Source organism: Poromitra crassiceps, assembly GCF_964638095.1.
Source record: "Poromitra crassiceps genome assembly, chromosome: 2".
In the NCBI taxonomy this organism is placed as follows: domain Eukaryota; kingdom Metazoa; phylum Chordata; class Actinopteri; order Beryciformes; family Melamphaidae; genus Poromitra; species Poromitra crassiceps.
The window spans coordinates 106,350,140-106,375,721 of record NC_139624.1 but is presented as its reverse complement, the minus strand read 5'-3'; the positions used below and the strand labels follow the sequence as shown (position 1 = coordinate 106,375,721).

The following is a 25,582-nucleotide window of genomic DNA, read 5'->3' as shown; positions in this document are numbered from 1 at the left end:
GTCTGTAATTGCTGATTATAGAGGGGTCGAGGCTACGCTTCTTTAGCAAGGGCTTAACAACTGCAGTTTTTAGAGATTTTGGGAAAATGCCTGTAAGAAGAGAGGTATTAATTATCTTCAGTATGTCGGTCGCCAGGCAACTGTAGACATTTTTTAGAAAGCTTGTTGGCAGGGTGTCTAGGCAACACGATGAGGATTTAAGGCCTCGTATCGTTTCTTCTAGTTTCTTGTGGTCAATGACATTGAACTGAGTCATGTTAATTAAGCACCTATTCTGTGGGTGCGGCGGAGCCACATTTGTTCTTGATGTGGAAATAGTTAGTCTGATATTTATAATTTTATCCCTAAAGAAGGTCGCAAATTCATTGCATTTGACATTGGATAGAAGATCAGGGGCAATTTGTGGGGGGGGGTTTGTCAGCCTGTCAACAGTGGCAAAAAGAGTGCGAGCGTCATTGGTGTTTTTGCTGATAATGTCGGAGAAGAAGAATTTTCTGGAATTTTTTAGTTCCTGGTTGTAGGAGTGAAGACTATTTTTATAGATGTCATAATCGATGTGAAGTTTAGTTTTCCGCCATTTGCGCTCGGCTTTCCTACAATCTCTTTTTTTGTTATTTACAGAGGGAGCGTTTCTCCATGGTGCTTTTTTCTTACCGGAGATTAGTTTAGATCTAATGGGAGCTACAGCATCAATAGCCTTTAGGGTTTTAGAATTGAAGTTATCTAGGAGATCATTGACAGAGGCTGAGGAGAGGGAAGGGGCCAGCGAGAAAGCCTCCATGAACCGTGTGCTAGTGCTCTCGTTGATGTAACGCTTTTTGATGGTTTTTGACCGAGTAAGAGCGATAGGGGTGATCTTGAGTTCAAGAAAAATACAGAGATGGTCGGACAGAGCAACATCACTAGCTGAAAGAAACGATGACTCAAAGCCCTTGGTGATAAATAAATCTAGGGTATGGCCTCGATTGTGAGTGGGCCCAGAGACATGTTGTAACAGGTCAAAAGTGTCAAGGAGGTTATTCAATTCTTTGGCATTATTATCATTGGGGTTGTCAATATGAATATTAAAATCTCCTGCAATAGTTAAACAGTCATGTTCTATGGAGATTATAGAAAGGAGTTCTGAAAATTCATCAAAAAAACTACTAGAGTACTTAGGTGGTCTGTATATAATCAGTAGTAAAATAGAGGGAGAGCACTTCAGAACAGCGGCCAGATATTCAAATGATGAAAAGTCGCCAAACGATACCTGCTTGCATTGAAAAGCATCAGAGAAAATAATAGCTACTCCTCCCCCTTTCTTACCGACTCTGGGGGCGTCAATGTAGTTAAAGTTAGGTGGGGCTGACTCATTAAGAACATATTCCCTGTTGTTTAGATCAAGCCAGGTCTCTGTGAGGAACATGAGGTCCAGTTTATGACTCGTAATCAGATCGTTTATTAGAAGCGACTTGCTTACAAGTGACCTAATATTTAGCAGTGCAGCCTTGATAGCTGCACTGCTAGGTTGAATTTGTAAATGCTTTTCAGAGTGTCCCTGGAGAACAGATACTAGGCTTGGTCCTGGAACAGGACGTGCTGAGAGATAATCTTTGTTTGTTCTGTAGCTAATCAGGGTGGGGATAGTTAGACATCTGATCGTTTCATGATCCTCTGTGACCTTGTTTTTGGGGCAGAAAATGCTTTTTTCTTCAGTTTTCCCCTTTGGGGCGGGCAGGGAGATTGAGGGAAGGGTGAGCGGGTGGGAGGGGGAGGTGGTTTTGAGGGTGGGGGGTCGGAACAAGGAGGTCTTGGGGGTGGGGAGGAGCGAGGGGGTCTTTGGGGTGGGGAGGAGCAGGGGGTGCTGGAGCGAGGGGGTCTTTGGGATGGGGGGGGGCGAGGAGGGGGAGATGTTGAGGGTGGGGAGGAGCAGGGGGCGCTGGCTATTCTGGCGTGAGTCTGTTCAGCCAGTGTGTTCATGACAGATGGAGAGGGCTGATTAGCCAGTTCTTTTAGGCTAGGAGTCTGTTCGGCCAGTGTGTTCATGACAGATGGAGAGGGCTGATTAGCCAGTTCTTTTAGGCCAGGCGGAGGGGTGCACTGCAGGCTAGCTAGTCCAGCGTCAGCCCGCTCAAACAGTTTGTTGGAGGTGCGGAGCGGGCTAGCTAGACTAACATTAACCTCCTCAATTAGCTTGTTCATGCCAGCTGAGAATGGCAGTAGGTGGAGGGAGGGGGAAAGGGAGGAGGGCGATGAGAGGGAGGTGGAGGAGTGGAGGGGGGGGGAAAATGAGGTCTCCAAGGAAACAGCTGGGGGGGCGTCGCTCCCCGCCGGGTAAACACCTGGGGGGGCGTCGCTCTCCGCCGGGTCATCAGGCCGTTGAGCTGCGGTGGGGGGCGAGAAGAGGGAGGTGGGAGAGTGGAGGGGAGGGGGAAAGAGTGGGGAAGGGGGGGTGGAGGAGAAAGGGGGGGTGGAAGAGAGGAGGGGAGGGGAGAAGATGAAGTCGTCGTCGTTTGGTGGAGCGTTGACCAGTTGAGCCGCGGCGTCGACCTGTAGAGCCAGGACAGCGGCTGCCGGATGTGTGGCGTTGGTCAGTTGGGCCGGGGCGGCGGCAGGAGGTGGGGCGTCTTTGGTCAGTTGGGCCGGGGCGGCGGCAGGAGGTGGGGCGGCGACCTGTAGAGCCGGAGGTGTGGCGACTGCCGGAGGTGTGGCGTCATTGGTCAGTTGGGCAGGGTCGGCAGCTGGGCCGGAAGCTGCGTCGATCTGAGCATGGTCAGTGGCTGCAGGTGGAGCAGGGCTGGAGGAGAGCTCTGTGGCCGCTGCGTCAGGCTGTCTGTCTTGGGGAGGCTTTAGAGGGATCTTGACCTTGTAATAGTCCACCGTGTATAGTAGATTAGAACTCAGTAAAGCCTCGCCAGCACTATTGAGATAGCGCCCGTCCGTAGTGAAGAGGTGCTCACGCTGCCAGAACAAATTAAAATTCTCAATAAAGTTTACTTTATGTAGTGGGCAGGCGGTGGAAAGCCATGAGCTTAGGCCTAGTAGTCTGCTGAAGCGGTTCGTGCCCTGAGATGGTAAAGGACCACTGATAAAAGCCTCAATGTTTAGAGAGGCTAGCATATTCAGCAGATTGGTAAAATCAGATTTAAGTTTCTCTGATTCTTGCTTATAAATGACATTTTTTCCAATGTGCAGGATCACCCTTGTCACAGCTTTGTGAGATGTAAGTAGCTCTGTGATTTTTCCTGTTATGTCAGAGATTGCGTCTTGAGGGAAGCAGTATGTTTTGGAGTTTCTCCAACTCCTGATGTTTTTCACGGTGTAATCGCCTACTATCAGGGTTGTTATGGCTTGAGTGTCCTTGGGCTTTGAGACAGTGTTTCTTCCCTGAGGCCTTGTGCTAGCGCTAGCCTGATTTTCCTTCTCATGGAGCTGGGCAGCTATGTCAGCTGGAGGTGATCGAAGCAGGCCAAAACGATTCTCAAGTTGCAATTCCATTAGCGGAGGAGGGGGGGCTGTTCCTCCTCTCGTGACAGTAGTCCATGACCGCTCGTTTTGGTGTTTGTGGTTAAGCAGTTGACGACCCTCATCTCTCGTGCGGAGAGCCCGTGTCAGGCCATTAGCTTGCCGAGCCGAGCACCGCAGGCTGGAATTTAGGGAGGGCCAGCCTGTTGCTGAGCTGATTTCTGGGTTTTGTGGAGTAGTTGTGGATTCGGAAATCACTAATCTCTTTGGGATATGTCTTTGTTTATGCTTCGGGCTCGCAGTTTGGTTAGCGATGTTAGCACGGGCTTTCTCCGGAGCTGGCAGGCTAGCCGCATCAGCTAGCTCTAGGTTGGTAGCCATAGCAGTTTGACTCGGTAGCAGTGAGTCAGCATCCCTGAGAGCTAATGATAATGTACTCACGTTGCTCGTGACATTCCGTGCAATTTGACTCGATGGCAGTGAGTTATTTGAGAGATGAAATATCGTTGTTTCCAGTACGGCAATCCTTTGAAGATGATCACAGCAGCTTATATGAGGCATATTGTCCGACAGTCTCTGGAGTGCTAGGCTATGCTAGGCTATACTTAGCCTGGGTGAGCTCCGAAAGTGCTGTTAGTGGTGATTCCATAAAAATAGGTTAACGATTCAAAATGAAAGATCGTTACTAGAAAGTGGCGTAGTAGTAAAATCAGGGGGATAAAAGAAAAAAGAAAGTTTCGTAGTTAAAAAGCAAAAAGCTGGCAGAGAAGCAGGAGCAAGCAGAGAGGCGACTGTTTCTCTATCGGCAGCAAGGAGGAATTAGGAGGGTAGTCCAATAGACTTCTGTAGAACTCCCACAACATACAGGGTAGTCCAAAATACTTCTGTAGAACTCCCACAACATGCAGGGTAGTCCAATAGACTTATGTAGAACTCCCACAACATGCAGGGTAGTCCAATAGACTTCTGTAGAACTCCCACAACATACAGGGTAGTCCAATAGACTTCTGTAGAACTCCCACAACATGCAGGGTAGTCCAATAGACTTCTGTAGAACTCCCACAACATGCAGGGTAGTCCAATAGACTTCTGTAGAACTCCCACAACATGCAGGGTAGTCCAATAGACTTCTGTAGAACTCCCACAACATGCAGGGTAGTCCAATAGACTTCTGTAGAACTCCCACAACATACAGGGTAGTCCAAAATACTTCTGTAGAACTCCCACAACATGCAGGGTAGTCCAATAGACTTATGTAGAACTCCCACAACACGCAGGGTAGTCCAATAGACTGCTGTAGAACTCCCACAACATGGAGGGTAGTCCAATAGACTTCTGTAAAACTCCCACAACATGCAGGGTAGTCCAATAGACTGCTGTAGAACTCCCACAACATGCAGGGTAGTCCAATAGACTTCTGTAGAACTCCCACAACATGCAGGGTAGTCCAATAGACTGCTGTAGAACTCCCACAACATGCAGGGTAGTCCAATAGACTTCTGTAGAACTCCCACAACATGCAGGGTAGTCCAATAGACTTCTGTAGAACTCCCACAACATGCAGGGTAGTGCAATAGACTTCTGTAGAACTCCCACAACATACAGGGTAGTCCAATATACTTCTGTAGAACTCCCACAACATACAGGGTAGTCCAATAGACTTCTGTAGAACTCCCACAACATGCAGGGTAGTCCAACATGCAGGGTAGTCCAATAGACTTCTGTAGAACTCCCACAACATGCAGGGTAGTCCAATATACTTCTGTAGAACTCCCACAACATGCAGGGTAGTCCAATAGACTTCTGTATAACTCCCACAACATACAGGGTAGTCCAATATACTTCTGTAGAACTCCCACAACATGCAGGGTAGTCCAATAGACTTCTGTAGAACTCCCACAACATACAGGGTAGTCCAATAGACTTCTGTAGAACTCCCACAACATGCAGGGTAGTCCAATAGACTTCTGTAGAACTCCCACAACATGCAGGGTAGTCCAATAGACTTCTGTAGAACTCCCACAACATGCAGGGTAGTCCAATAGACTTCTGTAGAACTCCCAAAACACGCAGGGTAGTCCAATAGACTTCTGTAGAACTCCCACAACATACAGGGTAGTCCAAAATACTTCTGTAGAACTCCCACAACACGCAGGGTAGTCCAATAGACTTCTGTAGAACTCCCACAACATACAGGGTAGTCCAATAGACTTCTGTAGAACTCCCACAACATGCAGGGTAGTCCAATAGACTTCTGTAGAACTCCCACAACATGCAGGGTAGTCCAATAGACTTCTGTAGAACTCCCACAACATGCAGGGTAGTCCAATAGACTTCTGTAGAACTCCCACAACATGCAGGGTAGTCCAATAGACTTATGTAGAACTCCCACAACATACAGGGTAGTCCAAAATACTTCTGTAGAACTCCCACAACATGCAGGGTAGTCCAATAGACTTATGTAGAACTCCCACAACACGCAGGGTAGTCCAATAGACTGCTGTAGAACTCCCACAACATGCAGGGTAGTCCAATAGACTTCTGTAAAACTCCCACAACATGCAGGGTAGTCCAATAGACTGCTGTAGAACTCCCACAACATGCAGGGTAGTCCAATAGACTTCTGTAGAACTCCCACAACATGCAGGGTAGTCCAATAGACTGCTGTAGAACTCCCACAACATGCAGGGTAGTCCAATAGACTTCTGTAGAACTCCCACAACATGCAGGGTAGTCCAATAGACTTCTGTAGAACTCCCACAACATGCAGGGTAGTGCAATAGACTTCTGTAGAACTCCCACAACATACAGGGTAGTCCAATATACTTCTGTAGAACTCCCACAACATACAGGGTAGTCCAATAGACTTCTGTAGAACTCCCACAACATGCAGGGTAGTCCAATAGACTTCCGTAGAACTCCCACAACATGCAGGGTAGTCCAATAGACTTCTGTAGAACTCCCACAACATGCAGGGTAGTCCAATAGACTTCTGTAGAACTCGCACAACATACAGGGTAGTCCAATATACTTATGTAGAACTCCCACAACATGCAGGGTAGTCCAATAGACTTCTGTAGAACTCCCACAACATGCAGGGTAGTCCAATAGACTTCTGTAGAACTCCCACAACATACAGGGTAGTCCAAAATACTTCTGTAGAACTCCCACAACATGCAGGGTAGTCCAATAGACTTATGTAGAACTCCCACAACACGCAGGGTAGTCCAATAGACTTCTGTAGAACTCCCACAACATACAGGGTAGTCCAATAGACTTCTGTAGAACTCCCACAACATGCAGGGTAGTCCAATAGACTTCTGTAGAACTCCCACAACATGCAGGGTAGTCCAATAGACTTCTGTAGAACTCCCACAACATACAGGGTAGTCCAAAATACTTCTGTAGAACTCCCACAACATGCAGGGTAGTCCAATAGACGTATGTAGAACTCCCACCACACGCAGGGTAGTCCAATAGACTTCTGTAGAACTCCCACAACATACAGGGTAGTCCAATAGACTTCTGTAGAACTCTCACAACATGCAGGGTAGTCCAATAGACTTCTGTAGAACTCCCACAACATGCAGGGTAGTCCAATAGACTTCTGTAGAACTCCCACAACATGCAGGGTAGTCCAATAGACTTCTGTAGAACTCCCACAACATGCAGGGTAGTCCAATAGACTTCTGTAGAACTCCCACAACATACAGGGTAGTCCAAAATACTTCTGTAGAACTCCCACAACATGCAGGGTAGTCCAATAGACTTATGTAGAACTCCCACAACACGCAGGGTAGTCCAATAGACTGCTGTAGAACTCCCACAACATGCAGGGTAGTCCAATAGACTTCTGTAGAACTCCCACAACATGCAGGGTAGTCCAATAGACTGCTGTAGAACTCCCACAACATGCAGGGTAGTCCAATAGACTTCTGTAGAACTCCCACAACATGCAGGGTAGTCCAATAGACTGCTGTAGAACTCCCACAACATGCAGGGTAGTCCAATAGACTTCTGTAGAACTCCCACAACATGCAGGGTAGTCCAATAGACTTCTGTAGAACTCCCACAACATGCAGGGTAGTCCAATAGACTGCTGTAGAACTCCCACAACATGCAGGGTAGTCCAATAGACTTCTGTAGAACTCCCACAACATGCAGGGTAGTCCAATAGACTTCTGTAGAACTCCCACAACATGCAGGGTAGTGCAATAGACTTCTGTAGAACTCCCACAACATACAGGGTAGTCCAATATACTTCTGTAGAACTCCCACAACATACAGGGTAGTCCAATAGACTTCTGTAGAACTCCCACAACATGCAGGGTAGTCCAACATGCAGGGTAGTCCAATAGACTTCTGTAGAACTCCCACAACATGCAGGGTAGTCCAATATACTTCTGTAGAACTCCCACAACATGCAGGGTAGTCCAATAGACTTCTGTAGAACTCCCACAACATGCAGGGTAGTCCAATAGACTGCTGTAGAACTCCCACAACATGCAGGGTAGTCCAATAGACTTCTGTAGAACTCCCACAACATGCAGGGTAGTCCAATAGACTTCTGTAGAACTCCCACAACATGCAGGGTAGTGCAATAGACTTCTGTAGAACTCCCACAACATACAGGGTAGTCCAATATACTTCTGTAGAACTCCCACAACATACAGGGTAGTCCAATAGACTTCTGTAGAACTCCCACAACATGCAGGGTAGTCCAATAGACTTCCGTAGAACTCCCACAACATGCAGGGTAGTCCAATAGACTTCTGTAGAACTCCCACAACATGCAGGGTAGTCCAATAGACTTCTGTAGAACTCGCACAACATACAGGGTAGTCCAATATACTTATGTAGAACTCCCACAACATGCAGGGTAGTCCAATAGACTTCTGTAGAACTCCCACAACATGCAGGGTAGTCCAATAGACTTCTGTAGAACTCCCACAACATACAGGGTAGTCCAAAATACTTCTGTAGAACTCCCACAACATGCAGGGTAGTCCAATAGACTTATGTAGAACTCCCACAACACGCAGGGTAGTCCAATAGACTTCTGTAGAACTCCCACAACATACAGGGTAGTCCAATAGACTTCTGTAGAACTCCCACAACATGCAGGGTAGTCCAATAGACTTCTGTAGAACTCCCACAACATGCAGGGTAGTCCAATAGACTTCTGTAGAACTCCCACAACATACAGGGTAGTCCAAAATACTTCTGTAGAACTCCCACAACATGCAGGGTAGTCCAATAGACGTATGTAGAACTCCCACCACACGCAGGGTAGTCCAATAGACTTCTGTAGAACTCCCACAACATACAGGGTAGTCCAATAGACTTCTGTAGAACTCTCACAACATGCAGGGTAGTCCAATAGACTTCTGTAGAACTCCCACAACATGCAGGGTAGTCCAATAGACTTCTGTAGAACTCCCACAACATGCAGGGTAGTCCAATAGACTTCTGTAGAACTCCCACAACATGCAGGGTAGTCCAATAGACTTCTGTAGAACTCCCACAACATACAGGGTAGTCCAAAATACTTCTGTAGAACTCCCACAACATGCAGGGTAGTCCAATAGACTTATGTAGAACTCCCACAACACGCAGGGTAGTCCAATAGACTGCTGTAGAACTCCCACAACATGCAGGGTAGTCCAATAGACTTCTGTAGAACTCCCACAACATGCAGGGTAGTCCAATAGACTGCTGTAGAACTCCCACAACATGCAGGGTAGTCCAATAGACTTCTGTAGAACTCCCACAACATGCAGGGTAGTCCAATAGACTGCTGTAGAACTCCCACAACATGCAGGGTAGTCCAATAGACTTCTGTAGAACTCCCACAACATGCAGGGTAGTCCAATAGACTTCTGTAGAACTCCCACAACATGCAGGGTAGTCCAATAGACTGCTGTAGAACTCCCACAACATGCAGGGTAGTCCAATAGACTTCTGTAGAACTCCCACAACATGCAGGGTAGTCCAATAGACTTCTGTAGAACTCCCACAACATGCAGGGTAGTGCAATAGACTTCTGTAGAACTCCCACAACATACAGGGTAGTCCAATATACTTCTGTAGAACTCCCACAACATACAGGGTAGTCCAATAGACTTCTGTAGAACTCCCACAACATGCAGGGTAGTCCAACATGCAGGGTAGTCCAATAGACTTCTGTAGAACTCCCACAACATGCAGGGTAGTCCAATATACTTCTGTAGAACTCCCACAACATGCAGGGTAGTCCAATAGACTTCTGTATAACTCCCACAACATACAGGGTAGTCCAATATACTTCTGTAGAACTCCCACAACATGCAGGGTAGTCAAATAGACTTCTGTAGAACTCCCACAACATGCAGGGTAGTCCAATAGACTTCTGTAGAACTCCCACAACATACAGGGTAGTCCAATAGACTTCTGTAGAACTCCCACAACATGCAGGGTAGTCCAATAGACTTCTGTAGAACTCCCACAACATGCAGGGTAGTCCAATAGACTTCTGTAGAACTCCCACAACATGCAGGGTAGTCCAATAGACTTCTGTAGAACTCCCAAAACATGCAGGGTAGTCCAATAGACTTCTGTAGAACTCCCACAACATACAGGGTAGTCCAAAATACTTCTGTAGAACTCCCACAACACGCAGGGTAGTCCAATAGACTTCTGTAGAACTCCCACAACATACAGGGTAGTCCAATAGACTTCTGTAGAACTCCCACAACATGCAGGGTAGTCCAATAGACTTCTGTAGAACTCCCACAACATGCAGGGTAGTCCAATAGACTTCTGTAGAACTCCCACAACATGCAGGGTAGTCCAATAGACTTCTGTAGAACTCCCACAACATGCAGGGTAGTCCAATAGACTTCTGTAGAACTCCCACAACATACAGGGTAGTCCAAAATACTTCTGTAGAACTCCCACAACATGCAGGGTAGTCCAATAGACTGCTGTAGAACTCCCACAACATGCAGGGTAGTCCAATAGACTTCTGTAAAACTCCCACAACATGCAGGGTAGTCCAATAGACTGCTGTAGAACTCCCACAACATGCAGGGTAGTCTAATAGACTTCTGTAGAACTCCCACAACATGCAGGGTAGTCCAATAGACTGCTGTAGAACTCCCACAACATGCAGGGTAGTCCAATAGACTTCTGTAGAACTCCCACAACATGCAGGGTAGTCCAATAGACTTCTGTAGAACTCCCACAACATGCAGGGTAGTCCAATAGACTTCTGTAGAACTCCCACAACATACAGGGTAGTCCAAAATACTTCTGTAGAACTCCCACAACATGCAGGGTAGTCCAATAGACTTATGTAGAACTCCCACAACACGCAGGGTAGTCCAATAGACTTCTGTAGAACTCCCACAACATACAGGGTAGTCCAATAGACTTCTGTAGAACTCCCACAACATGCAGGGTAGTCCAATAGACTTCTGTAGAACTCCCACAACATGCAGGGTAGTCCAATAGACTTCTGTAGAACTCCCACAACATACAGGGTAGTCCAAAATACTTCTGTAGAACTCCCACAACATGCAGGGTAGTCCAATAGACGTATGTAGAACTCCCACAACACGCAGGGTAGTCCAATAGACTTCTGTAGAACTCCCACAACATACAGGGTAGTCCAATAGACTTCTGTAGAACTCTCACAACATGCAGGGTAGTCCAATAGACTTCTGTAGAACTCCCACAACATGCAGGGTAGTCCAATAGACTTCTGTAGAACTCCCACAACATGCAGGGTAGTCCAATAGACTTCTGTAGAACTCCCACAACATGCAGGGTAGTCCAATAGACTTCTGTATAACTCCCACAACATACAGGGTAGTCCAAAATACTTCTGTAGAACTCCCACAACATGCAGGGTAGTCCAATAGACTTATGTAGAACTCCCACAACACGCAGGGTAGTCCAATAGACTGCTGTAGAACTCCCACAACATGCAGGGTAGTCCAATAGACTTCTGTAGAACTCCCACAACATGCAGGGTAGTCCAATAGACTGCTGTAGAACTCCCACAACATGCAGGGTAGTCCAATAGACTTCTGTAGAACTCCCACAACATGCAGGGTAGTCCAATAGACTGCTGTAGAACTCCCACAACATGCAGGGTAGTCCAATAGACTTCTGTAGAACTCCCACAACATGCAGGGTAGTCCAATAGACTTCTGTAGAACTCCCACAACATGCAGGGTAGTCCAATAGACTTCTGTAGAACTCCCACAACATGCAGGGTAGTCCAATAGACTTCTGTAGAACTCCCACAACATGCAGGGTAGTCCAATAGACTTCTGTAGAAGGGAGGGTGACAATGAAATTAAATGCTTTGCTTTCGACACCGGAGACCAGGGTTGCCATCCCAGCTTGTTCAAATTCTACATTTCAACCGTGTCACAATTAACATTTTTATGAATTAAGCCTAACCTAAAACATTTCTCTAACTTTAACCAAGTTGTTTTAGTTGCCTAACCATAACCGTAACACAAGTTGTTGGCTACAGAGTCTCGTGGCATCGAAAAATGACAAAGGAGGCTGCCGTACGTCGAAACAGGGTGAAAAAGGGGTGCCCAGTGTGTTAACAAGACGCCAAGTGGGTGACCAAACGTCAGTATTTGATGAGTTGGGAGAGAGAATGTATTGACCTGTCTGCCATTCATTCCCAATCTGAAAGGCTTCGGCGCCTTCGTGGATAAGACGGTGATACCGTACATCAGCACGGCTGCCGACATGCTCCGGAACCCCTGCAAGAGGAGCGAGCCCTGGCCCTGCGCCCCGCCCTTCACCTACCACCACATCCTGAGTCTCACCGCCAACGGAAGCCTCTTCACACAGCTGGTGGGGGGGCAGCGCATCTCCGGCAACCTGGACTCACCGGAGGGGGGGCTGGATGCCCTGATGCAGGCCGCCGTGTGCGAGGTACACAACGGGGAGCGGGACTGCAGTACTGAGATTTGTTGTTTTTTGTTTGAGTGGGCGTGAGCTGGAGGAAATGAGAACAGCACAGACAATAGATGAGAGGTGCAGGGGCGGACTGGGATCATAATTCAGGCCGGGCATTAGATACCAAGCAGGCCAGGGCGATACGGGCCGACGCGTGTGCCGGCGTCCGAAGGGCGGCGGCGGCGAAAAATTTGGGCCTTTTGAAGCTCAATTTGGGCCGTTTGAAGCCCAATTTGCCAATTTGGGTCGTTTAAAGCCAGATTTGGGCCGTTTGAAGCCCGATTTGGGCCGTTTGAAGCCCAATTTGGGCCAAGTCCAATTTTACAATGAGATGCACCCACTTTAACCCTGAATAAAGTAATAAAACCACTAGTAAACCAGTATTCGGCGCCTGGCCTGCTGTTCAGTGAGTGGCCTGGCCTGGCCTGCAAAAAAAAAAAAAAAAAAAAAAAAGTTTTTTTTTTTTTTTTTTTTGCAGACCAGGCCACCGGGCATTTGCCCGACGTGCCCGATTATGCAGTCCGCCACTGGAGAGGTGTATTTTAGAATACTGAGGGAGCATTTTGTGGGAAAATATACTAACCAGTTTCGGCTGAATTTTTTTTTAAAGTCCCCATGAAATGAAAAGCCTTTTACTTTTTACTCCCTGGAAAACATATCTTTCATCGTGCCCTCATGCTGCACTAGCCAGCATAAATATACATTTCAAATCAATAAAAGCATCAGATTTTCTTTTTTTACAATCTTGCGCTCCTGCTCCTCCCCCATAAAAGAAAACCCTCTCATCACATTCAACTGATCCAATTGAATTGAAGAGTCAATAATTGTATTATATTGTATTTTATATTTTATATATATATATATATATATATATATATATATATATATATGTATAATTACTGTTATTATTTTTGAGGGCCGAAGAGGTTGAAGCATACACCATTATTCATCTGCAGTCATTTTCAAATCCTTATGTACAAAAGCAGATGGGGGAGATTATTTTCCCGAAGCCTGTCAGAAACACTTATATCAGTCACGCTTCCCAATTCACTGGTAATTTGGTGGTTTATTGATTGACAGTTATACGACAGTCCCTTTCTTCACTTGCAGGAGCAGATCGGCTGGAGGAACGTGACTCGATTGCTGGTTTTTTCCACCGACGCCGGCTTCCACTTCGCTGGAGACGGCAAGCTGGGCGGCATCGTTCTGCCCAACGATGGAAAGTGTCACCTGCATAATAATGTGTACACCCAAGGAAATTCCCAGGTTTATTATCAATCTTAGATCATTTTTGCTTGCATTCAACATAGACTGTATAAAAATATGGACGTAGCCACCGTGATGTCACCCATTGGTTGGTCGACTCCCGTTTTGAAGTTTGGCTGACCGTCACCATCATGATTTTTTACAGCCAGAAGCAGCTATAGCGCCAGACCGAGGCTTTCCCACAGTCGCAGCGCCACCTGCTATTGGTCCGTGATCGGCGAGCTGCGCTATCACTGGACAGGTGACCTGTCATGCCCAAAAGCATAGTCTGCCTTATTGTCTATTTTACTTTAAATGGGACCATAATTTACAAAATGAACATCATGCTGTATTGAAGACAATTTATACTGATTGAGACCATAAACTTGAAAAGCGTTTACTGAGGTCATAAATCAAGTGAGAAGGGTCTTTTTCCCATAGACTTCATATAATCGGACTTTCGCAGCCAGTGGAGTCGCCCTCTGCTGGCCAGGTTTAAGGCACTTCCAATTCATTTTTCAGGCATGGAGGTTGCCCCTTGTCACAGAGAAAGACCAAAGCTCGAATTCGGCAGAACGAGCCATTACAGTGGGGCAGTGCATTTCACTCCCCCCCGCCACACACACACACACACACACACACACACACACACACACACACACACACACACACACACACACACACACACACACACACACACACACACACACACACACACACACCCACACCCCTCACTTTGTTGCCCCTTGCTGCTTTCGGGAGCAACCGTCTTGAAGAGTGTATGATGGGTAGGCTATGTGTATATGATGTTTATAGATATTGCAGCGCGTGTTAAATTGATTCCCGTCTGCAATCCTAGCAGTGAAATGGAGGTCCGAGCCGCTGTAGACTGGAGTCAAAGACAGCGATTTAAAGGTCAGAATGAACAGCACAGCTCCCTGTAAGGAGGATGCTGACAGGCACACCCTGATGGGAAGCAGCTGGAGTGGCTGTGGAGTCATCCAAACCTGCAGGCTTTCACGTCTTAATCTGACTGGGTTTGTGTGTGTGCACGGGTGCTGCTGTGTACGTGACAGAACTGGAGAGTCAAATAAGTATCCAGTACTTTGCTTAAATACACTTTTGAGGTACTTGCAGCGGCCCCTATCGTTGCATCAGCGTTGTTTCTAGGCCGAGCGCCTGGCGCTGCGCAAATCAGTGGGCGTGGACCAGCGCACTTGATATATTCCTGTTGTCGCTACACGCAGCCTAAAGCATTACAACCATGCCTTTTAAGCGTAAAATTATGCACCGTCATGCTCATTGGATAAGTGCAATAAACGAATCGCACGCTTGCCTTTTAAGCTCCAATTCCAGTGGTCCAGCAAAACCAGACAAAAGCCAAGCGCTCTGCCCCCCCCCCCCCCCCCCCCCTCCCTTCATCCAGTATGTCTGTCTCCATATATAGGCTATTATTCCATATTAAAAAGGTGACAGATACCAGGGCAGACTTCAGGTTATATTCAGGTTATATTCTTTTAGTACGGCGATTTTCTCTTTGCAAATGAGGCAGGCGGCATTCCCTTTGTACTCGACGAAAAGATAATCACTCTCCCACTTCTCCTGAAACTGTCTGTGCTCGTCATCAACCTTTCTTTAGCCTTTTGACAGCGACATGTTCACTTCTCAACAAAAGACAACATTTCAGCGTGCAAAATGTTTTTCTTTCACTCGGGTGAACCGAACCACCTGCTAATGAGGTGGATTTTACATGCAGTGATGATCCCGCTGGCTGGAGTGTGAAGCCGTGTTGCCAGATACTGCTGACAGTTTCCAGCACAAAGAGTTCAAACCCCCGCCAAAATGCACACAAAACCGCCCAAGGAACTGCACATCTATGGTGTGAAGTGCGGCTCGTCTGCATGAAGGCAGCGCCTCGGGAGCGCGCTCTGTGTTTTACAGTACAACGAGTGGAGGTACGGGCCTGATTTCACTATAACTTGATATCAAGTGGGTGAGTGAGTTTGAGACCCCTGGCATAAACCATTGCGGGATTACTCCCCCTTTATAAATTGAAAATATGCGGGAATTTCCAAAAAGATGCACGAATCTCGCAATCCCACGCCAGATTTTAAGCCCTGCAGACACAAAATGCACGGTGAAATCTGATTGGCTGGGTTGTAACGGAAGTTACATAATTTAGCGTGCATCCGTTATTTGCAGCCCACCCACGAGGTCCGTGGTTGGTCAATTCATGTCTGTCACGCCTCTTTTTTGTCTTGGGGCCGGCGTTAACCATTTTTCAAAGTTGTGTTCCAGATGTAGATGTATCTATGGTGGGTGGCTATACTGCGAGACTACGGGGCCTTCAAATCTAGTTTGACTTTTGGGTGAACTATTCCTTTAAGTAAGTAAACTTTTGAATGGACTTTTGTTTTATTGGAGTGTTTTTTCCATTGTGGACGGGACACTATTGCTAAAGGATTTGAGTACTTTTTCCACCACTGGTACATTATGAGGGGGTCCTTGTGTGTGTCTACTATGTGCATGCATGTTTTTGTGTGTGTCTGTGCCTTTGTCCCTGTGCGTTACACATCCTATATGCCATCTCATTAGGGTCACAAGGGTGTTATATCTCCTGACCTCATAGCCGTCCAAGCAGTTGACAGTTGGAGTGAATCTAGATACACGATTAATATATCCTGTCTGGGATAAATGGCCACCCAAGGCTGAAAAAGGATGTGCCAGATGAGGGTGCTGCTCCTCTAAGTGCTATTTATTTGTGTATTTGGAGGAAATGGAATGTCTGTCAGGGAGAATGAATCGATGAAATGAGCGACAGAAAGAGTTGTTAAAGGGGGAGGACAGAGACCGACGGGAGAGAGGTAGAGAGGGCTTAAATACTGATTGCATGTATATACTGACCTGAGTATTATACATTGCATTTCACATCTTCCCTGACTCCCTCCATTAGGACTATCCTTCGGTGGCTCACGTTGCAGAGAAGCTGAAAAAGAAGAACATCCAGATCATATTCGCAGTGACTGAAGACGTCGCACACTTGTACAAGGTACAGCAGAGTCAATTCATCTGTGTAACTATTTGTCTGGTTCTTTGTGTACATGGAGACTGCTGATAGGCTGGTCAAACCATCCTGATCGTGTGAACCTACATTCTGTTTTGCTCCATGGATCAGTCTGGACCCACAGCGATTTCCAGAAATTAGAATCGTGCCAATCAGGGACCTGCACCACGTAGTTGACAATGTAACCAGCCAATTAGAGACACCGCTGACATAATGGAGTTTCCCGAAGCAACGAGCGGTAACCAGGGCCGTAACCAGAGTTCCGAAATAGGGGAGGTCCAGCAAGGGGAGGCGGACTTGCTGGACCTGGACTTGCGTCGCCCTTACGGGCGGCGCCGAATTTTTTTTGGGTCCCCCCCCCCCCCTTTTTAGCCATATTTAGAGTAATATATCATTTTAACACCTTAAGTGCCATAGCCGAAATAATTCGTCTTACATAATCCAACGCTTAAGTGCCAGAGCCGAGTTTACTCGTCTTACATAAACATTTTTTTTTTTTTGACGGTGGAACATCAATCAACAACTTTTACATCTTCGAGATCACTATTGGAGCAAGATAATGTGTATAATCTATTTTACCGACCCACTAAGTGTTGACAGTGCTCCCCCAGACGACCGAAATCAAAGAAAAAACTGCCGCGGGACCAAGCCGTTCAAGGAAATGCCGTGGCGATTTTACAGTAATCCACTCAAGACTTGTCTTGCCTGAGAGCGGCCGCGCACCGGCAGCAGCACACAGAGAGCGGAGAGCGATTTGCAAAATAGATCATAGGTGAAACTAACTTTGAAACACCTCAGAAAGGCCATAATCAACATCTGCCCATCGCCCACGCATTCCCCGGCCCATCTTGACTCGCACAAGGAGCGTCCGCACGCACGCAAGCAGGCAGGCAGGCACACAGGCAGGCAGCAGCAAAAGCGCTTCTGACACGCCCGCTGTACAGCCAGGAGGAAGGAGGAGAAGACACACGGAGGGAGGAGTTTGAATGAGAGGGGTGTTTCCTGTTGTTATGGAGGAAATTACTGTTCAAAACTATTGTTTAGAATGTCTGACGGTCTTACTGATGCCAAAAATGAATGGTTAAAGTGACTGTTTCACAAAAAGCCATTTATCTCTGAATAAATTTCCAGACGCTGAAACCATGCTGTACTCAACGGCTAATATCTACATAACTACTAACTCTGCAAACTAACTCTTTTAGACAGAGAAAGCACACATTCTATTAGTTATTTTTAGATGATTGGTGTTCATGAATTCTTAACAGAAAAGAATCCTCGGCTGTTGCTAAAATGAGCCAGAATCGTCAAAAACACCCCTGGCACAACTTACCTACAGGAATGAAAACATGGCTGGCATTCAATGTGTTAAATCAACATTAGGATTATACTGTTGTGATGTCATTATTCATTATATTCTCTTTCATGTCACCACCTGCTCAGCTCTCCTGTCAACATAATTGTAACTAACAAACACAAACTGTTTTAGCCAAATTCATATCAAAATGACACCTACAAACACAGGTACACAACCCAAGCCGTACACAACACACAAAGTCATCATCGATAATAAAAAAAACATACAGAGGGACATTTATTTATTCCTGATAGGAACGATTGAAAAATAAAATAAAATATATTATGTTGTTTTTAACTTTACACCACCTCTTTTTGTTACTTATTGGGTCATGAAACTGAAACCATGCATATAGCCACCTGCATACCTGACTTCGGGAGCTTGGCAATTGGCATCATGCATGATTAGCCAGTAGCATCCCAACGTGTCACACAGGTAACATTACTTAAGAGACAGACTAGACAGTTACTTTCTTGGCTGTCAGTGTCACTCACTGTCTGTCATTCACTCGCTCACTGTCTCGCAGCTCGCTCACCTTCAATTATCTCGCCAGGCAGACAGACAGTCATCACTCACCAACATGCTGCTGCTCTCTCGGAATCAAGTTACCACGGACGCGGCGTCAGATGACTTCCTGCCTGACCTGCCTTTCGTTTCAAAATAAAAGTGATCCCGTGTTTTTCATGCTTTTCCATGCAGATTGTTTTATTTTTTTCTCTGAAATATTAGGGGAGGTCCGGACCTCCCCGTCCTCATAGCTAGTTACGGCCATGGCGGTAACATTAACGTTAGCAGAGTAAACACAGCCATAAGTTCAGTTATTGTAGGAATAGACTCAATAACAACAAGAACAAGAGTACTGTATGCACCAGCAGCTTCTTCTCGGCAGAAAAGACGTTTTCGACGTTCTTCCAACTGGATTTGACAATGGTGACTGGCTGAAGGAGCTGATTGGCTGAAGGAGGTGTCTGTCAAGGCAAGTACTCCCAACCACTGAAATCACTGTGGACAGATTTGATTCCAGACTGATACGTAGAGCGAAACAGAATGTAAGATCACGTTACCAGGATTTTTTTACCAGGCTAGACTGCTGATGCTGCGGCGAGACAGCTCCCTTTAGGTAGTCCCTCATTTACCACAAGGATAACATTGTTTTGCTGCTGTGATTGTTTGCCCGCAGGGCCTGAGAGGTATCTTCCCGAAATGCGCCGTCGGAACGCTCTCCAACAACTCCCATAACATCCTGCAGATAATACTCGAAGCATACAATGTAAGTGAGGCAGAGCCTCTCTTCCAACACGACGTCATTAGCCACATACTGTATGTGTAGCCTGCTCAACTAAGACTTAAGAGGTTAACTGTGCTATTGACCCCCAGGCACTGACCTCTGAGGTTGTTATGGAAAACAGCAAGCTGCCTCCAGGCTTTGGCATATCCTATATTTCCCACTGTAAGGACCGCAAGCCGAGGGATGGGGAGCAGGGGAGGAGGTGTTCCAACATCTCCATCGGTGACGAGGTGTGTAGCTGTGCGCTCGGCTCTGTGTGTGGTCAATTGTGTAAGTGCCGCTGTTAGCATGTGGCCATTGGCGGGTTAAATTGCCAGTAATGCTGATGATGATTATTATCATTAGTGGAGCATTATGGAGCACTCAAGAAATTCTCCCCTCCCTTCTAGGTGAGCTTTCATGTAAGTATCACAGCACCTCTGTGTGTGACTGGTCCACAGAGGCCGGCCCGTGTGCTTATTAAGCCCCAAGGCTATAGTGAAGAGGTGGAGGTCCTGCTGAGACCCATATGTGACTGCTCCTGTCAAAAGGACATGGTCCCACGTAGCCCTTCATGTAGCCATGGCAACGGCACTCTGGAGTGTGGAGCGTGCAGGTGAAATAGCATCCATTTGTTTTTGACAAACCTCATTCCAGGTCATTAAAGAGCCACACTTTTCAACAAGCTTTGTATTGTTACAAAATCGGTAGTATGTTCATGAACAGTGTTTAACTTCCCTCCATCTTGCCTGGACCGAGAGCTCCCCATTCATTCACACAACTCCCTGGTCCAAATGATGTCATAATGATGCCATTTGGATCAGGAAGTTCTGCGAATGAATGGGGAGCTCTCGGTCGAGGTAAGATGGAGGGAAGTTAAACATTGTTCATTTGCATTTATTAAATGACTCTCTCAAATCAAGCAATCTGATTGGCTCACAGCTGTGGTATATTGAGCATATACCACAGTCAATATACCACAGTTAGAGCCACTCACTTAAAGCCCCTAGAGGGGCTTTAAGTGAGTGGCTCATCAACAGCTCATCTCAGCTCATCTTATTTTTGCTCTTCTAATTTTTTAAACACTGACTTAAGACATTTGAATAATAATAATAATTTTCATATTACCATACTTGGTAACCGTTTAAAAAAAGCAATAGATCACTTCAGACCATGGTATATGCTCATTATACCACACCTAAGGGTGTTTTCAAAGCATGACCCTTAGGTGTGGTATAATGAGCATATACCACGGCCTGTCATGATCTATTGCTTAAATATACTACTGATTTTATAATGATAAGCTGGTTGAAAGTCGGTAAAGTGACCCTTTAATCAAGCATATTGTTTGTTTACAGGTGTAAAGAGGGCCGAGTCGGGACGTTGTGCGAATGCGCTCAAGTGGAGTCAGGCGGGGCTGTTGACTCATACGTTTGTCGCCGTGACGACACATTGGAACAGTGCAGCGGACATGGAGAGTGTGTTTGTGGGAAGTGTGTTTGTCATAAGAGCAGCAAAAAGCACAACCAGGCTTATTATGGGCGGTACTGTGAATGCAGTGATTTCAACTGTGATCAGTACCAGGGGCTGCAGTGTGGAGGTGGAGGTAAGACTCAAACAACCACTTGCACAATACATGGTCAATCATCAAAACACCCTGAATGTCATCATGTTTTCATTATGTTTGTGCTCCCTAGTAGACCTGTGTGAAATGGACCAAAAATCATATGTCAATACTTTTAGGCTGAATGGCGATACGTAATATGCAGAATATGTCGGGGTTTTCTACTAAGTGGGCTAAATGTTCAGTATTTTTGATCAATAATAATCAGTGATGTGGATATAATGACTACGTGGGTAAAGGCAAATAATATAACAGAACAGTCAGGTAAGTTTGTGGTCGTGGTCGGGGGAGGGGGCACTTGAGGGCACCATGGAGTCTTAATCCGCCCATGAATGCAGCCTTTAAAACCAAGAAAAGACAACACTCGTGCCATATCATGATGTTACGATCTAATCTAAATCTAAATCTAAGACGATATCTAGTCTCATATCATGATATCGATATAATATTGCCCAGCCGTACTAGCAGTAAAATAAGAGCCGATATCGCCTTGAAGTGTTGAATAATAATAATAATCTATTGTCCGGTCCCAGGGCAGGGCAGGTGTGTGTGCGGTGTGTGTGAGTGTCTTCCAGGGTTCAGTGGCCATGCGTGCGAGTGTCCTCTCACCGTGGAGGCCTGTCTGTCTCAGGATGGACAGCTGTGTGCCGGCAGGGGGGTCTGCCACTGTGGCACCTGTGTCTGCCAGGACCCCCGCTACCTGGGCCCCACCTGTGAACTCTGCCCTTCCTGCCCAAGCATCTGCACCTTGCACAGGTTCTACCAAAATGCCAGTTCACTTCATTTCATTCAAAAGTTGAAAGGACTAGAGATCTTACAGTTATCTGCTACAACCATCTGGTGCCATCATGGAGGCTGGGTAATTGGGCTGGAAAAAGGCAGTTTGGCTTGCGCTGAAAAAAGAGGCAGTTAGACAATCTGAAAAAGATTGTTGTTGTGTGGGTGTAGGTCAGTTCAGTAAGTCAAAGTGACTAGTCTGATTAAAAGTACATTTGTTAAAACTTAGGTATGAGACAGTAAAATGTCTTGTCTAGAGCCCTAGGCTCTACTTCTAAGCACTACGAGTTGAGATTGTAACTACCGGTAGTTGCTAAAAACAAAAACAAAAACAGAAATGAACCAATGTCTATTCACCTCAATTAGCCCTACTGTTCTTGAGGCCCTCCGTTATGGCCACCAGAGTGTGTTACATCACCTCAAAGTCATCTATATCATTTACAAGGAGATACAGCTGAACCCTGTTTTCACTTGGTTCTTTCACGTGATCACGGGGCCTCACATTGGCTTTCGCTCCATGGATGAGTCTGGACTTCTAGCCGCCCACATCGATTTCCTGAAATTACCTCGCATCAGGGACTGTGTCGTAGTTTATGACGTAACTGGCCAATCAGGGCTGGCAAAACAGTAATGGCATCTGCTGCAACGAGTGGTAATGTTAACGTTAGTAAACACAGCCATAAATGCAGTTATTGCAGAAATAGACTCAATAACAACAATTAAATAAGAACAAGAGTATGCACTAGCAGAGTTCCTCAGCAACGTTTTCGCCATTCTTCTGGCTGGATTTGGACTGGATTTGCCCTATGCTGATTGGCTGGAGGAATTTGTCTGTCAAGGCAAGTACTCCCGCCCACTGAAATCGATGTGGGCAGCCGGCTGGAAGTCCAGACTGATCTGTGGAGCGAAACAGAATGTGAGATGAGATCAGTATGGCTTATCTTTCACTGCTATTCATTTCAGAATACATTTGCAGTTTAGATGATACAGGCTTCCTTTCCTTTGCGTAGGGAGTGCATCTTGTGCAGGGCCTTCTCCCAGGGCTTGGATCTGAGGGAGTGTGAGATGGGCTGTGCCCACCTGAACCTCACTCTGGTGGGGGAGCCTGCGATGCGAGCAGTGGCACCAGCCTCTGCAGGCCTGCACAGGTGCATGGAACTGGACACTGAGGGCTGCAGGGTGCACTTTCTGCTGAGGGCGGGCCAAAAAGAGGGCTCCGCCCACATACGGGTAGCCCTGGAACGAGGTAGACAGGCCAGAGTTTCTATCATTTTGAATGACTGTAGCAACATATATTATAAATAAGTATAAGGCACAAGAACCAATCAATTGATCAATTAAGGCTGCACTAGGCAAGACTTTTATGTCAAAATACACCCATCTTATGAGTTTAAATCACAAAGTGCTGCTGCTATGGAGAGATCTGCCCTGTCCCTCTAATAACCCTTTTCACAGCAGCTATTTTGACCTGTAAAAACATGGTAAACACAGGTGTAATCAATAACATTAATGATGGCTCCATTCCATTTAGGTGTTCCAGTGCCAGGGCCCTCATTAATGTTATTATGCCTGTGTTTACCCTGCTTTGAAGTGTCAAGATGGCCGCTGTGAAAAGGGTCTATTGAGACTCTGTAGATGCGCCCTATTTCCTATCTATTTACACCCTAAACATCACAGACTGGTCAGGTTGGTAAACATGAGTGTGCTGTGTGAGGTTTTACTCACGTCACATTACATAATTTCTGGCTATTAAAGTTAAGATTTGACGAAAAGTTACAGTACGTACTGTATCACTGCTATTTGGAGCTGCTAAGTTGCCTGTGTAACACAAATTGATTCAGCAAACATGTTTATTTAATATGAAATACAGTATTATTTTCCGAATAAACTTTGATGGCTGGCTCTGTCTCTCAAGAATGCCCATCAGGTCCTAATGTGGTTGTGATTACCGGAGTGGTATCAGCCTCCGTTGTGGTGCTGGGTGTGGCTTTGTTGCTGCTATGGAAACTATTCACCAGCATCCACGACCGCCGGGAGTTCGCCCGCTTCCAGAGCGAGCTGGAGAAGAGGCGCTGGAACAGGGTGAGCCCTACCCAAACAAACCCTTCTGTCAGTGTCTGTCAGGATAAATAATGCAGGGATTTGTCTTGGTGACATTGGGTGGCAGTGCAGGGACATGTTGACAAGTAACACGGTAACACACAAGAGCACACTGGCAAAGATGGTGCAGAGACGACAGAACATTGAGAGCGAGGATAAGCAGCAGTCTATATAGAATATATTCCTCTACAGAGAGTACATTCAGTATTGTATGTACGTATACATGTCGAGATAGATCTTTTATGGCACAGTAACAACATGTATGCAGCTTAAGTGCATGCAGTTTACCGGTAGGAATGTGACACAAAGATTAACGCATGGGATTATGTTTGCTTCTACTCTGTTGCAGAGGAGCAATCCAATCTACAAGAGTGCCGTCACAACTATTGTCAACCCCAAGTATAAAGACCAGTGACAGCGGAGATGGGAACAGAACAGAATGATCCTCTTTTCAATCAGGATCCCTGTTGTGCAACACAATGAAACAACATCCTTCACCTGAACTGCTCTCAGCAGTAGGTCCAACTTGTTTGGCATGGGGGAAACGGATGTTGATGTCTGACTCTCTTTTGATGTTAATATGCTATTCTGGACTGTCGGTCTCCAACCCTTCCCTTCCCTGCATGCACAGCACGCAAAGTCAAACAGCTTTCCTCTCACATAAACTGCTTCTTTTACCAGGTTAGTTGTCTGTGGAATACATGTCAAATGTATATCCTCAGATTCGTTTACTGGTCAATTACTAAATACAGTAGGCTATATGGAGTGTAATCATTTGTAAACCATGCGAAACTCATATTTATGCTGATGCTTGGGTTGCCTCTGAGTTACTTAGGTCTCAGAAGACGAGAGACAGGGAGGTGAGCTCAGCACTCTGCATTATGATGCCAGGTCTTTAGATGGGTCTCCACTGCCCTCTAGATGAGAAGAGAAGAAAGTGTCACCCTGCTGGAAATGACAGACAGGGCAGCTTCCCATTTTATTTCCAGTTCATTATAGCAGCTAGTCATAGAAGCAAGCTATTTTTGACAGTAACACGAAACCAAGCCTCCGGTGCTCCCTGGTGCTCTCATAGTCCAACAGACACCGTTGAATTCATTATACAGATCACTGCGGACTTGATACATTGCAATACACTGACTGTACCAGCCATAGCTGTATAGAGTTCAGAAGAATGGCTGGTGTATGAGCGGTCTGCCAGGCAACGCATTGGACTGAATCATGTAGGCTACAAAAGGAACAATGGGGATGCTGAAATCTAGATGGATATTAAGGAGTCTCTCACTGCCTACAGATGGCTGCTTGTGACCTTGCTGGGAGAGTTGAGTAAAGCAATATTAATCATTGCGATACCAGCCTCCTCCACTTGCAGTGTCACTGTGCAGACGTGCCTGCAGCTTTAACAGCCAGTGGGTGGTGGTGATGGCGGAGAATCAGAGAATGCTTCCATATGCTTCCACCATGCAGCACTCTCTTTCATCTGTGTCTGATGAAAAATTGTGGGCTGCAAATATCACAGCGTCAGCCAATTCCAGCAGAGGCAGCCGGGGAGGAGAGACAGCCCTGCCCCGTGACAAGACCAAGACTGATGTGATGTGAAGGGGCAGAGGGAGGGAGGGAGAGGCGACCAGCCCGGGGGACAGTTACATAACAACACTGCAGCCATGTTGGCAAAGCACTGTACAGCTATTGCATCTCATCACTTGTTGTTGGCCAGTTAGTGGCTTCAATAAATGAGTAGCA

At 46.2% G+C, this 25,582-nt stretch overlaps 1 protein-coding gene across 1 annotated transcript in view; it reads left to right on the top strand.

The window, feature by feature from the left end:
- Positions 1 to 24,254, top strand: part of LOC310771225 (integrin beta-1-like) — a gene marked incomplete at both ends in the record, with an annotated part of 45,884 nt that extends 21,630 nt beyond the window's left edge. The window contains 10 exons of the mRNA XM_083631891.1: positions 12,140 to 12,384; positions 13,519 to 13,674; positions 16,607 to 16,702; positions 19,252 to 19,341; positions 19,449 to 19,589; positions 19,800 to 19,902; positions 21,538 to 21,718; positions 22,750 to 22,985; positions 23,667 to 23,821; positions 24,189 to 24,254. Of these exons, the coding sequence (XP_083488017.1) occupies positions 12,140 to 12,384; positions 13,519 to 13,674; positions 16,607 to 16,702; positions 19,252 to 19,341; positions 19,449 to 19,589; positions 19,800 to 19,902; positions 21,538 to 21,718; positions 22,750 to 22,985; positions 23,667 to 23,821; positions 24,189 to 24,254 (1,469 nt within the window). The remainder of the gene's footprint in view (positions 1 to 12,139; positions 12,385 to 13,518; positions 13,675 to 16,606; positions 16,703 to 19,251; positions 19,342 to 19,448; positions 19,590 to 19,799; positions 19,903 to 21,537; positions 21,719 to 22,749; positions 22,986 to 23,666; positions 23,822 to 24,188) is intronic.
- Positions 24,255 to 25,582: the final 1,328 nt, after the last annotated feature.